General features: G+C 33.6%; 1 protein-coding gene across 1 annotated transcript; it reads right to left on the bottom strand.

Moving 5' to 3' along the window:
- Positions 1-536: 536 nt before the first annotated feature.
- LOC115960607 (receptor-like protein EIX2) lies at positions 537-3,600 on the bottom strand. Its single transcript, XM_031079544.1, has 2 exons — positions 650-3,600; positions 537-549 (listed from the first exon to the last, which is right to left on the bottom strand). The coding sequence occupies exon 1, from the start codon at positions 3,497-3,499 to the stop codon at positions 674-676; it is 2,826 nt and encodes a 941-aa protein (XP_030935404.1). The 5' UTR covers positions 3,500-3,600; the 3' UTR covers positions 537-549; positions 650-673.
- Between the last annotated feature and the right edge of the window lie 10,925 nt (positions 3,601-14,525).

The raw sequence follows: 14,525 nt of genomic DNA, 5'->3' as shown, positions 1-14,525 counted from the left end.
AATAAGTTACTTTCCTTATATTCTATGACTTTGATTAATCTTTTTTATATAAGTTTCATTTATTTTGATCCTTAGGGCATAGTCCTGTATTTATTTGGTGTTTAAAATATTTACTTAGGCTTTGATCTATTTTACTATACAAAGTAATTAACCCATCTGTCTGTTCACTATTTAGAATGTACAATCCACATTTGAAGTATCAAAATATAAAAAATTTAAATGCCACCTTTGGTGATAATATCAATGATAATTAAATTTAATATGGGGCCAACTAAAACATAAATATTCTGAAGAAACTTGGTTTTTTACAGGCAATTTATTTAAGGCAAATCCAAGAGACACTTTTTTTTTTTTTTTTTTTTTTTTTTTTTTTAAGGGGGAAAAAAAAAGCGCACACAATCTCATCCTACTTTAATATTAAGATCAAGTGTAATCCAAATTAAGCTTCCACCGCAACATGGATGTGAATCCCTGAATAAGAAAAGCATGTAAAATCATAGGCACATCACACGAGTAATCTTGCACAAAGTTTTTTCTTATTGTCGAGACCTACACAATGTAAAATAATAGCCATTAGGTTGAAAAATTAAAACCAATTCAAGAAAAGAACTAGTTAGAGATATATCTAAATCGAAAATTTTTCACAAACCTTTTAGCGAAAGTGCAGTATTCATTAGCCATGAAACATCCTTTGCAATCTTGCAATATTCACTATCATTGCCACATAGAGCCAATCATTCAAGTTGCTTGTCGTCCGGAAATATAGATGTCTCCAGGAACGGTTCAACATCAAAGAGCCACAAACTCCCCAAAACCCCACCATGAATCCAAGCCCCATACCAATATAAAGACATTTCAGGAATTCATCTTCATCTTCTTGATTGGTTTTACTACCGCCTTTAGGTGACTCAACATTTGGTTCCGCATCTCCTGGACACTTCGGTGTAAGTGGAGGGCCACAGAGTGCAAGATTGCCAATGAATCCAGAAGGGTTAGCGATCTGGATTTGAGTGCCTGATGGAATTCTTCCCGACAATTTGTTATATGACAAGTTCAGGAAACTCAGAAAATTAAGATCAGCAATGCTAGTAGGAATTGAACCAAAAAGTTGATTTCTCGACAAATCCAAGGATTCTAACTGTTTCAAATGACCAATCCCTTGAGGAATTAGTCCTGTCAACATGTTTCCTGCTAAGTTCAATGCTTTCAATTCTGTAAGGCTGAAAATTTCTGCTGGAATTTCACCGGTTAATTTATTACTTGAGAGATCAATACTTCTCATCTCTCCAAAATTCTTTCCATAGATGTAAGAGTGTCCTTTCCAACTAACATTTGTATCGAAAACATAATTGTCCCCATCAAAAAGTTTAAATATAACTTGAGTGCCATCCATATATGCCGACAAATCTATAGTAGTTCTCTTATTATTTGCATTTTTAAAAGCCATGGCAGTCAAATTATAAAGGCATCGTGGAATATTTCCTGAAATATTATTTTGAGAGAAGTCAAAAAATTGAATATGCACTAACCGGCATAGTTGCAGTGGTATGCATCCATGAAACTTATTGGAGTGAAGGTCAAGAATGACCAAAGATAACAGGCTTTCTCCCATCCAAGCTGGTAGTTTTCCCGAAAATGAATTGTCTCTTAGATTTATAAATGACAACATTGTGCAATTTTGTAATGACAATGGCAATTCTCCCAAGAAGTTGTTGTTGCTCAGATCTAATACCGTAAGCTCTTTCAAAGAGCCTATAGAGTAGGGAATTTCTCCTGACAAATTATTGTTGGCCAAATTTAGAACTATTAATTCAGGCCAATGCATGAAACAATTAGGGAGGTCTCCAGATAGCTGGTTGTTTGAGAGATCAAGGTAATTAACCAAGATTGGCTCCGAACTCAAGCATAGAAGAGAATTTACCCCCAAAAATTTATTTTTGGAGAGATTTAAATAATAATACCCAAAAGTGTGGTTCCAAAACCATGAAGGGACGGTATCTGAAATTCCGTTACGGGAGATATCGAGGTATTCAATTAGTTGTTGAGTACTTAACCATTTTGGGAAATCAGGACCCAAGTTACAAGATGACAAATCTATAAATTTGAATTGGAAAGGGGGCACCCAATCATTGCTTAATTTTAAAGTCAAAGAATTATCAGATAACGATAATTCCATTAATTGGGAAAGATTTGAAAAATGTTGGTCTGAGATTTCACCTTCCAAAAGATTGGAACCAAGATACAAACTCCATAGCGCAGATAGGTTTCCGATGCTTTTAGGCACTGACCCCTTCAATTGATTCCCACGTAAAGACAACCACGTTAATGAGTATTGCACACACCCAGACAAGTTATGGATGAGCTCTGCCAGTTGTCCACTCAGTTTGTTGTTCTCTATAGACAAAGTCTGTAAAGCACACATATTACCAAAGAATTTTGGAATGCCTCCTTCAAGTTGATTCTCATAAAGAGAGAGAACTTGAAGAGAATTCATGTTACTGGAAGCATCTGGAATTGAACCTCCTAACTGGTTTTCAGAGAGGTAAATCTCAACCAAGCTCGTACTGTAGTTGAACAACCACGGAAATATTGATTGAGTGACATGGTTAGTAGAAAGATCTATTGTAGTGAGAGATTTAGAGAAGTTGATATGGGGGAGAGACGAGAAATCAGTGACGGGAGGAAGATCACAGTTCATCAATAACAACTTTGATAGTTTAGGGAGATGACTCACAACTTCCAGCCAATCATTGGCTACACTGAAATTTGTGGGACTTAGGACAAGGTCTTTTATTGAAGACAGGCGAGAAAGCCATTCGAGATTTTCAACAATTTTCAAATCATTATCATGGAGATAGAGATATTGCAAGAGTGAGAGGTTTCCAAGTTGATGTGGAATTGGCCCACTGAGATTGGCCGAAGAGAGATCGAGGTCTTTTAAATTACTGAGAGAACCAATAAACTTTGGAATATGACTCTGATTAAAATAATTATTACCGAGTTGAAGAGATTGCAAGAGTGAAAGATTTCCAAGTTCAAGTGGAATTGGCCCATTGAGATTGGACAAAGAGAGATCGAGGTGTCTTAAGTTACTGAGAGAACCGATAAACTTTGGAATATGGCTTTGATTAAAATCATTGGAACTGAGATCCAGATAAGTCAAATAAGGCAACTCAAGTAATGAAGGACTAATCATACCTCGCAAACCATAGAAATGAAGGTCTAGCTCAATTACATGGCCTGTTTGGCTGTTGCAGTGAACTCCGACCCAATCGCAGCAATTCTTTTCATCTTCACTCCCCCACAAAGAGAGCTTGTTGTCGTTGCCATTAACAAAGCCTTTTTTGAACTCAAGGAGGGCTTGTCTCTCCTTCTCTATGCACAAAACGCTGCCATTTCCAACACCTGAAGTGAATACAAGGGCTGATTTCAAATGTAGGAAAAGCGTTAAAAACGCAAAGAGAAGTTTTAGGGACCTTCCACCCATGACCTTTATCATCGCCTATGATCGAAGAGCAATTAAAATTAGAATCAAGAAGAGAGGAAGCACAGCTAGAAAATTCAGTGCAACAAGAATGATTTTTTTTTTTTTTTTTTTGGTTTCCAATTACTTAATAAGCTCTGAGTCACAGAATCCCCAGCATAATAAACTATTTATAGCGATAGCCCCACGCCAAACATAAAAGAATAATAAATAATAAATAATAAAAAAAGATTAAACAGGGGTCAAATTCAAGCTGACTCTTTTTTTCTTTCTCTGTTTACTAACGTGCTTGACTTCTTTTTTTTTTTTTTTTTTTTTTTCCCTCTTTCTTTGATTTTGTCTGGACGGTTAGCTTTCTTCTTCTTCTTCTTCTTTTTTGGGTGCTCATTGTTTATTTTCTCATTAATTTTGGTTGGTTTTTGTTTTTTGTTTTTTATTTTATTTTATAGAAAACAGTTTTGGGTTAATTTCTTATGCTATTTTTTTATTTTTTATTTTACTTTAATGAAGTGTCCATCTATATACAAAATTTTAAAAGTATAATGTGTTACTTTTGTTTTATTTAATAGAGACATAATAGTAAATTTATACAAACTTTATTTTCAACCAAACAAAAATGTTTTTCATCTCTTCACTTTTCCACTCTTGCAACCAAACACAAATGAGAGAAAATAAAATTTTTTCTATCCTCCCACTTTTCCATCCTCTTTCCATTTTCTATCTTCCAACTTTTCCACATTTTCAACCAAATGGACCTTTAAAGTCTTTGATCTCATTCTTTTGTCAGCATTCCGTTAGTTGGGCTGACAGAAAATATTAGTTGTTGTTGCAAACTCTTAAGGGCAACCAAACTTTAATACTTGTTGGTGAGACTAGACAGTCTAAACTTGGCAAAACCACTCAGTTTTGGATTTTCTTTGTTGAAAAATTCTAAAGTTACAAGCTATTTTACATTTTTTATTTACAAATTGTAGTTGTTGATGTGATGAGTGATTATTAGGAGATAAAAAAGTATTTTCAATGATAGGCTTAGATGAAAATCAGTAAGAAATTTACACATCAATAGTTTGTAAAAATGTTTATATTGGTAGCATTACTTTTTTTTTTTTTTTTTTTTTTTTGAGGTCTCAACTCGATATGTAATGTTTCACTTTTACTATTAAACAAATCCCCACCCTAAAAATGTTGTGGACATAACATTTCTCTAAAAGGAAAATGCTATGTCCAAAACATATATATTTACAACAAATCATAAATATTAAGTTATTGTGAAAATGTTGTGTACATAATACTTCTCATAGTTTTATATATTAAAAGAATTGCAAACCCCAATGACATCATTTACGCAATTTGGGCATGAGAGGGGAAAGTAGCTAATATAAACAAAAAAGGAAAGAAAAAAAAAAGAGGAAAAAGTTGAACCAAAAGTTGAAAGTAGTGTTTTCTTAATTGGGAAATGCTAAAGAGTGCCCTTAAGGCACTAATTAAGAATCCAGTTAAAGAAAGTTTTTATGGGAAAAGAAAAAAAATAAATAAAATTTGGTAGCTTTTTTCATTTCCTATAAAAGTGATGTCCAAATTTTCCTAAAATTGTTTATTAATGAGTGCCCTAAGGGCATTCGTTAGCATGACCCTTCTTAATTAGCAAGTCCTGCGAAGTTTTTCTTGACTTGTTTGACACTTTTACCATGAAAACCAGGGACGGACCATTGATTTAAAATGCTAGGCTGTTTAAATTCTCTTTCTTTCTTTATTATATTAATGAGTTGTTTATACTATTTTAAATAAAGTGATAAAAAAAAACATAGTATTTGATGTTGGATGTATTGTAAAGTGAGATAGTAAAATAGATAAAATAACTTTTTGAAGTGCTAAAAGTTAAATTTTTTAGCACCACTATTATGAATGCTCTAATTCAAAAAAAAAAAAAAAAAAATCCTAACCAACCTAGAATTAAAAGTAGCTAATACTAGGTTGACTAAGATTTTTATTTTTAAGCACCACTACTGTGAAGGCTAAAAAATAGAAAATAACTTTTTAAGATTTTTTATTTTTATTGGCTAAGATTTCTATCGGGTTGAGTTGCAGGTCACAGTGAACCCGACTCGACCCGACCCAATTTTGATTCACAAAAATGTCCTATGAATACTCCTTAGACAAAACCCAATTATACAAACATAATTTTTTTGATAAAAAAAAAGATCACACTCATTGGTCCCAAATTTCCAGTCATAAGCTCACAAGGAGTGGGGTATTGTATGCTTACATTTTTTGAATGATCCTTGTTTCAAATCCCATGCCCAAAGGAAGAAAAAAAAAATCGTGGTAACTAACCACGAGATACACAATACATCTTTTTTTTTTTTGAATTTTTGAATTTGTATTAATATGATGACAGAAAATTTGAACCTTAATGTCATGACTCTACTTATATTTAAAGCAATAATCAAGCTATATTTACATAATAATAAATTACCAAGCTAAAATTTTTATTACAATAAGATTCTATACGAAGGTTTTTTTTATTTTTATTTTTATTTTTTTATACATTGATAGTTGGAGATGGAGTATTTGAACCATAGATATTTCCATTGGAAATATTACAAAGTGCTAGTTCAACTGTGGAAAAGAATTCGTCTATACAAAGCTCTTCAATCATTATAAAACGGATTCATTTTAAATAGAAAATAATTAACCTAATGAAGATTGATATGGCCCTTCAATCATGTGTGTCTATTCCTGCATGTTACTCAACATTTGTCTATAGTTTACATATGGAGAGAGAGAGAGAGAGAGAGAGAGAGAGAGAGAGAGAGAGAGAAGGAAGGCAGTAAAAAAAGTCTGCCCCTTGGTGTACCTCAGCACACATGTTGATGTAGTTGTAAGGTGTCCACTTCAATGTGAAAATGTACCCCAAAATGTGCTATGAATGCCATTGTTGGCTAGCCTCCAATACAAAACAAAATTTTGCATTAGCTCTCTCTACTGGTGAGACAAGATGTACGTGGTTCAGATTTTCACGCTTATTAGGGCCACAAGATTGTCTCAAAAGTCTAGGGACCTTTTAATTTGTCAACTTTTCTTAGCACTAGTACTTTGCTAGTTCAAATAAAATGGAAATGAAGAGCCAAATATACTTTCATCTCCAATTTAAGGTGGTTTTCCTCTAGTTCTGTTTAACATTCTCAATTTCTCATTTTGAGTATAAGGATTTCAAACTCAATTGGAGATGAAGAAATTCAAATACAATCTCACATTGACAATAATGATTATCGTGGTATTATTGATTGTTGCTTTAATACAAGCATGCTGATTTTCCCTCTTTTTGGTAGAATGGGTTCATGAATCTTCTGTAGGCAATATGAGGTTCGTGTCTCTGCAAAATAACTCTAGTCATTTTAAAGCCATCCTTGAGTTAGCAATGTTCTTTTGTGTATAATTGGGTCTAAATTTGTTTGCTCCAAATTAATTTGGAGCTAATACTTGTTGCATACAGTATGCGAACAACACTTCTCAATGTAACTAAAGACATGACTTTTATTCATGATTTCAAAGTGAATAAAAGTCACGTTTTTAGTTATATTGGGCAATGTGTGTTTGCAGACAGTGTGCAATAGACACTATCCTTAGTTTGGAGAAAAGTTTTTCCAAGCCACCAAATGGCAACCTAAAAAGTTATCTTATGTGTACTTTTAATTGTACGACTTACTTAATAGTCATGTGACTTGTTTAAATGAATTATTGAATCATGTAGTTTAATGCATGTGGAGGGACTTATAAGGACAAAGTTTAGCTTAAAACTAGTCTAAAAGAATCTCTTCTAACATAGTACATGACAATTTATGAGGCTAGTAATGTATATTTTTTAAATAAGTCACATGACCTTTTTTAATTAGTCATGTGACTAAACTACACATAAATATTTTCTCTTCAATCACAATATAGTGGGTTGGAAGAAGGTAACTCTAAATCAATTTGGAATTAAGCCTTTTCCGTCCTATAAACCTCCATGTAATGAGTTTGAGCAGATTCCTCGAACCCAGTTTAAAGGATATTTTTTTTTTCCATAACTAAATGTGTCAGTTATAGGAGATTGATATTTATTATGTTATTGAAGTGGTTACCACTCATATTCAATCTGGCATCATTTTATAAGCATTTTAATAGCAAAATAGATAAAAACATTAGCATAATTCTTAAGATTTATATAGAAATATTTTTTCAATACCCACCTTTTTGAGAAAAACATATCATCATTAGAACATTTGTCTATGATCTCAATATGCAACGATAATAGTGAGAGGTCTAAAAGAAAATCAATAAGAAATTGATACATTAATAATTTGTAAAAATATATGTCGGTAGCATTTTTTTTTTTTTTTGGGTCCCACCAAAAATTTACATTTTGGTCTCCCTGTTAAGTGTTAACTCCCCACCCTGAATTCCGATTTGAGGAAAATAGTTTTATATATTAAAAAAAAAAAATGAAAACCCAGCGACATCATTTGCGCAATTTGGGCATGAGAGATGAAAGTAGCTGTTAGAGATATATATTAGACATATTAGCCCAATGTAATAGGCCCAAGCCCATTTCTGCTTGTACTAGTAATCTAGGGTTTAGTCGCATATATATACTCATGTTAGGGTTCATTGTAACATAGGAGGTTATTGTACTACACTCTCATACAATAAAGATGTAGCCCTTAAGGGATTCCTCCGTGGATGTAGGCCGTAAGGCTGAACCACGTAACCCTCGTGTTCTCAGTGTTCCTCCTCTATGCTTCCTCTTCCGCATCTACTCTAGCATACACAACATGGTATAACACATCTCGTTGCTAATATTTAACATGGTATCAGAGCCAAACTTCGTTCTTGGCATCAAACAAACATCTCTAGCAAGCAAAGAAGATTCTCACGTGCACACCATCATTAGAGGTCACACACGCTTGTTTGCTACATCTAGACTCCACGGCATCTTGCAGCCGCCATGGCTCACTGCTATGTCCAGACCCACAAACTCAAGCAAAGCCGTAACTTAACTTTTCAGATCTGTGCACATCAAGCCTTCGCCTGTCGAAACCGACACCACAGACGTGCTCCCCGGCCTCCCGTGAAGAAAACCCAGAAATACGGTCTCCCGAAGCCCTGCCACGCGCCTCCACGCGCCTCAGTTGTAATCGGAAAATCTTCCACGCGCTGCCTCAGATTTTGACTTCCGGATCGTGTTCTTGGTACACGCGCCGCCATGACGGCCTCCTCGTCCACCGATCTACAAAATCGAGGCACCCGATTTCCAACCGCAGCCGCACGCGCCACCACGCGCGAACAATGGCTCCTGGAACTCTCATGCGCCGCGGAACGTTCTTGACTCCCCGCTTGGATCACAGCCACACGCGCCGCCAAGACGGCCTTAGCGTCCTCCGATCTACAGAACCTAATATTATGGCCCTCAACCGAGCTTACACGCGCCACCACGCGCCTCCCTAGTTTCTGGCTTCTCCTCCACGCGCCAGTGAACACGCACGCTCCAGCCATGCCGGAAAACTACTGCTGATGTTATCTGACGTCATCGGATGACGTCATCATTCCACATCAGCAGCCACGCAAGCACGTCCACGTCAGCCCTAGTCCACGTCAGCGACACGTCATCAGCCACGTTAGCAGTGTCGTCTCGTCAGCACCACTACCCGGACCGACCCGACCCGGACCACCCGGATCTGACCCGTGAGCACTTTGACTGTTGACTTGACTCTGGACCAGTTGACTTGGACTTTGACTTTTTGCGTTGACTTTTGACCAAAAGTCAAAATTTCCAAAAGGGCCTATCTTGCTCAGTTTTTTGCGTAGATTCCGATTTTGGGCTCCATTTCTGCATTTGAGACTCCGAAATTAGTCAATTGGCACATTCTTCATTGTGGTTTCTTCAAAGGCATTCTTCAAGGCATCTCCAAGTGATCTTCTCATGCTTATCCAACCTCAAGCCTTCATCGAGCTTCCGCCTAGAGTTTGAGGGAGGGTGTTAGAGATATATATTAGACATATTAGCCCAATGTAATAGGCCCAAGCCCATTCCTGCTTGTACTAGTAATCTAGGGTTTAGTCGCCTATATATACTCATGTTAGGGTTCATTGTAACATAGGAGGTTATTGTACTACACTCTCATACAATAAAGATGTAGCCCTTAAGGGATTCCTCCGTGGATGTAGGCCGTAAGGCTGAACCACGTAACCCTCGTGTTCTCAGTGTTCCTCCTCTATGCTTCCTCTTCCGCATCTACTTTAACATACACAACATGGTATAACACACATGGCGATGCTAATATTTATCAGTAGCCAATATGAAAGGAAAAGGAAGGAAGAAAAAGATGAAAAAGTTGAACCGAAAGTTGAAATGCGTGTTTTCTTAGCAAGTTCTGCAAAGTCTTTCTTGCCTTATTTGACACTTTTACCGTTAAAACTACTCCCCACGACCCCACCCAAGCGACAGCACTTGGAAAATTTGCATTTGGATACAAAACGTAAAAGTAGTCATTAACTAATTTTGCGAGGGATAAAAAACAAGAAAGGAAGAAAAGGAGCAAGGGAGACCGTCAAAAAGAAAGAAATAAGAAAGGAAAAAAAAATGGTGAAAGGAAAATGTTGAACCCAAAGTTGAAAGTTGTGTTTTCTTAGCAAGTTCTACAGAATTTCACTTTCACTTGATAATTTCCCTTTTTCTTCAGTGGTCAGAAAAAAAAGTTTCCCATTTCCTTTCCCATGACCTGAATTGACTTCTCTCTTTACCAAAAAAAAAAAAAAATTTGTATTCAGATAAGACATTTGCTGATTTTTCTATTTTCTTGGTGTTACTTTTAGGTTTATTTTCCCACTGTAATCAATATCTTTAAAAAAATATCAGATACTCAAGCCATTTATATATTTGCCATATCTTTATATTCTATAATCCCAAGTATATATAATATACTGCCACTTGTTGAACGCGGTTTCAATAATCCGTCTAGCATTTAGAATGACAATGGAAATGGAATACAGCTATTGTTTCTATTCCTTTTCTATGAAACCCACTTCTTCCACCTTTCTCAAATGTACCATTAGCATTTTTTTAAAGACCATCCCAACCACCCACCACCGTGAATCACGCAACTTTTAACTTGCTAAATGGTCGACCGTGACCAAAAAAGAAAAAAGAAAATGGAAGTCTTAAAAAAGAATAATATAAAAAATAAGGTAGGATTGTCAATATTATTAACTTTGCTCTCATTTTCTAATTAATAAAATGAAATGTTAATGGATGCCCTAAAAATATTTGTTACTTAATTACTTTTAGAAATTTTTTATAGGAAAAGAAAAAAATAATTGACTTATTTGACAGTTTTTTATATTTTCAATGAAAGTAGTATTAAAATTTTCTTAATATAATTTATTAATCAATGTCCTAAGAACATTTGTTAACAACAAAATAAGTCAGTCAATGTTACATAATTTAAATAGAAAATTAGATACAAGACAGAATGCATATATTTGAAAAGATAATATATAGACAGAGCACATTCCAAAGTTTTCCTGAATTTTGATGTTTCTAATGAGAAACAAAGGGAAAAACAGAGCGATAATTAATAATAAAGATACCTTCATTTTCAGGGTCTTGACATTTTTTAAACTCTTACTAATATTAAATCATTGTACACTTCACCCGAAGTCTATCAAGTCTAGATGGCAGACAATGGACATGCAATGAAACTATCTTTTGTAAAAAGGACTGAACAATTTATGCTTTTTCATCATTTCATTTGGAAACTTAACCCTTTTTTTTAATCAGTTGGAAAATTTTTGCATTTCAAACTATTGACGTATTAATAGTTTGTAAAAATGTATATTGGTAGTATTACTTTTTTTTTTTTTTTCCTTTTTTGGTCCCACCAAAAAATTACATTTTGTTCTCAACTCTGTATGTTTCACTTTCCCCGTTAAACAACTCCCCACCCTTAATTCCATTTTAAGGTGAACAGTTTTATATATTAAAAAAAAAAAAATTGAAAACCCCAGCGACATCATTTGGACAATTTGGGCATGAGAGATAAAAGTAGCCAATATAAAAGGAAAGGGAAGGAAGAAAAAGTTCTGCAAAGTTTTTCTTGACTTGTTTGACACTTCTACCGTTAAAACTACTCCACAGCCAAGCCACGACACTTGGTCAATTTGCATTTGGACGCAAAAGATAAAAGTAGCCATTAATTAATCTTGCTAGGGATAAAAAAAACAAAAAGAGGCTGAAAAGGAGCAAGGGAGACCGTTAAAAAAGAAAGAAAGAAAGAAAGCCAGAAAGGGAAAAAACACTGGTGAAAGGAAAATGTTAGAACCCAAAGTTGAAAGTTGTGTTTTCTTAGCAAGTTCTACAGAGTTTCTCCTCATTTGATAATTTCCCTTTTTCTTCAGTGGTCAGAAAAAAAAAGTTTCCCATTTCCTTTCCCTTTTGTCTTTGTCTCTTAATCTGACTTCTCTCTTTACAAAAAGAAAAAAGAAAAAGAGAAAAAAAGAAGGATAAAGTTTAGCTACAAAATTGGTTGTAGCCTTAGGTTACAAACTTACTTAATATCTTTTTATTGGATGTGAATTTTGACAAATCCACCATTGGATTACATCTTCTTCTTATATCCTCCATACTTGCAAAATTTCAAGAAAATTAAAGATCAATAGCTATGTCATCAATAAATTTTTTAAATTGCAAGTTTTTTGTAATTTAAAATTATGCACAAAATATAAACCTATAGATCATATAGTAAATGATATCTGATTGACACAAAATTTAACATGTGTATTAAGGACGTAAAGAATATGCAATTCAACGGTTTGATTTTCAAAATATGTTGTAATATTTATTTTATTGAGTGAGTTTATTGCCTTAAGCTACAATCAATTTTGTAGCTAAACTTTGTCCAAAAAGGAATGTATTCAGTTAAGACATTTGCAGATTTTTCTATAAATATTAGCTACTGAAGCCAATTATATATTTGGCATATCTATATATATATTCTATAATCCCAGGTATTATAATATACTGATGCCACCCGTTGAACGCGGCTTCAATACGTCTAGCATTAGAGTGACAATGGAAAAGGAAGTTGTTTCTTTTCTTTTTATATGAAACTCACTTCTTCCACCTTTCTCAAATGTACCAAAAGCATTTTTTCAATGACCATCCCAACCACCCACCATCATGAATGAAGCAACTTTTAACTCGCAAGGGCATCTGTTAAAATTAACCATTTTTAAAAACTTTTATAAAAAAAATAAAAAAGAAATTAACTTATTTGACATATATTTTATATTTTTCATGAGAGTGGTATCAAAATTTTCTTAAAATGATTAATTAATCAATACTCTAAAGACATTTGTTAACAACAAAATAAGTTAGTCAATGTTACCTAATTCAAATAGAAAATAGATACAAGACGAAGTGGATATATATAATAAGATGATATATAAACAAAGCACATTCCAAAGTTTACCTGAATTTTGACGTTTCTAATAAGAAACAAAGGGAAAAGTAGAGCTCAAGATCTTGACACTTTTTACACTCTTACTTTTATTAAAACATTGTACACTTCACTTAAAGTTTATCAAGTTTAGGTGGCAGACAATGAAACTAGCTTTCGTGAAAAGGACGTAACAATTTATGCTTTTTGCATCATTTCATTTGGAAACTTAAGACTCCCCCCCCCCCCCCCCCCCCCCCAAAAAAAAGTTGTATCATTTGGAAAATTTTGCATTATCAAATTTTTAGTAAAATGATTTTTTTCTTTTTAGGTAAAAGTGGAAACTTTATTATCAATTTGTTGCGGGAAAAGATCTCTAGTCTGACAAGCTAATGTTGTATGTAAAAAATCTGATGGCTGTCTAGTGTATTAACTTTTCATCAGCCATCAGATTTTTTACATACAACATTAGCTTATCAGGTGAAAAATCAAAACCCATTTTGATATATGCTATTTTTATAATGTCTTATAGTTAAAAACTTACTTATATTTTATTATTTATGCACTTTTATCTCTTTAAGATTTGTTTAATTTATTGTAGATTATCTCTTTTAGTTTCTATTAAAGAAGATTTTATAAACTATGTTAATTATTGAATACATGAATACTACCAATGATTTTTCACTTTATATATATATATACACACACACACACACACACACACATGAATACTAGCAATGCTTTTTCACTTTATATATATATATATATATATACTAGTCGCTAACCCGTGTGATGCACGAGAAAACTATTTTGTATAAAGATGAAACATTAAATTACTTAATGAAAAATAGAAATCAAACTTAAGTTTAAAATAAAATAAAGAATTAAATCTTACATATCCTTAACTATCCATAAAATGTATGAAACACAAATTTGAAGAACTACTTAATCAATATTTTCAATAAATTGAAAAAAAAAAAAACTTTAAAGTGTTTTTTTGTAAGCCTGACAATATAACAGGTTGATAACAAAAACAATAATAAATGAAATTTTCCGGTAGTTAGAAGCACCAACAACAAACAGGCAAAAAAATTTCAAAATTTCAATTTCATACTCTAATTGAAAAGAATTATAAGCATTGCAGTAGCAGCATAATTATTTTGACTCTAATTATCTCTTTGCAATAAATTTTTCCACAATACAATTAAGGACCAAAATGGGCAAATGCCCCCTTAAAAAAAAAAAATCTAGCATTTTACTCAATTTTCCAAACTAATTAGGGAAATGTCCCTCTTTTGAAATTCGATTTTCTCAAAATCGAGTTATTAAAAAAAAAAAAAAAATTGGAGCTCTATAGTGGCATTTTAAGGAGCCTATAGTGACGTTTTAAGGACCTATAGTGACGTTTTGTAACCCGATTTCCATGAAGTCGAGTTACATGCAATTTTTTTTCTTTTTTTTACCTATAACTCGACTTCATGGAGATCGGATTACAAAACGCCACTATAAGTCCTTCAAACGTCACTATAGGCTCCTTAAAAACGTCACTATAGGGCTTAACTTGA

Source organism: Quercus lobata, chromosome 9, assembly GCF_001633185.2.
Source record: "Quercus lobata isolate SW786 chromosome 9, ValleyOak3.0 Primary Assembly, whole genome shotgun sequence".
NCBI lineage: Eukaryota > Viridiplantae > Streptophyta > Magnoliopsida > Fagales > Fagaceae > Quercus > Quercus lobata.
The sequence above is the reverse complement of the archived record's forward strand: the minus strand, read 5'-3'. Positions and strand labels throughout refer to the sequence as shown.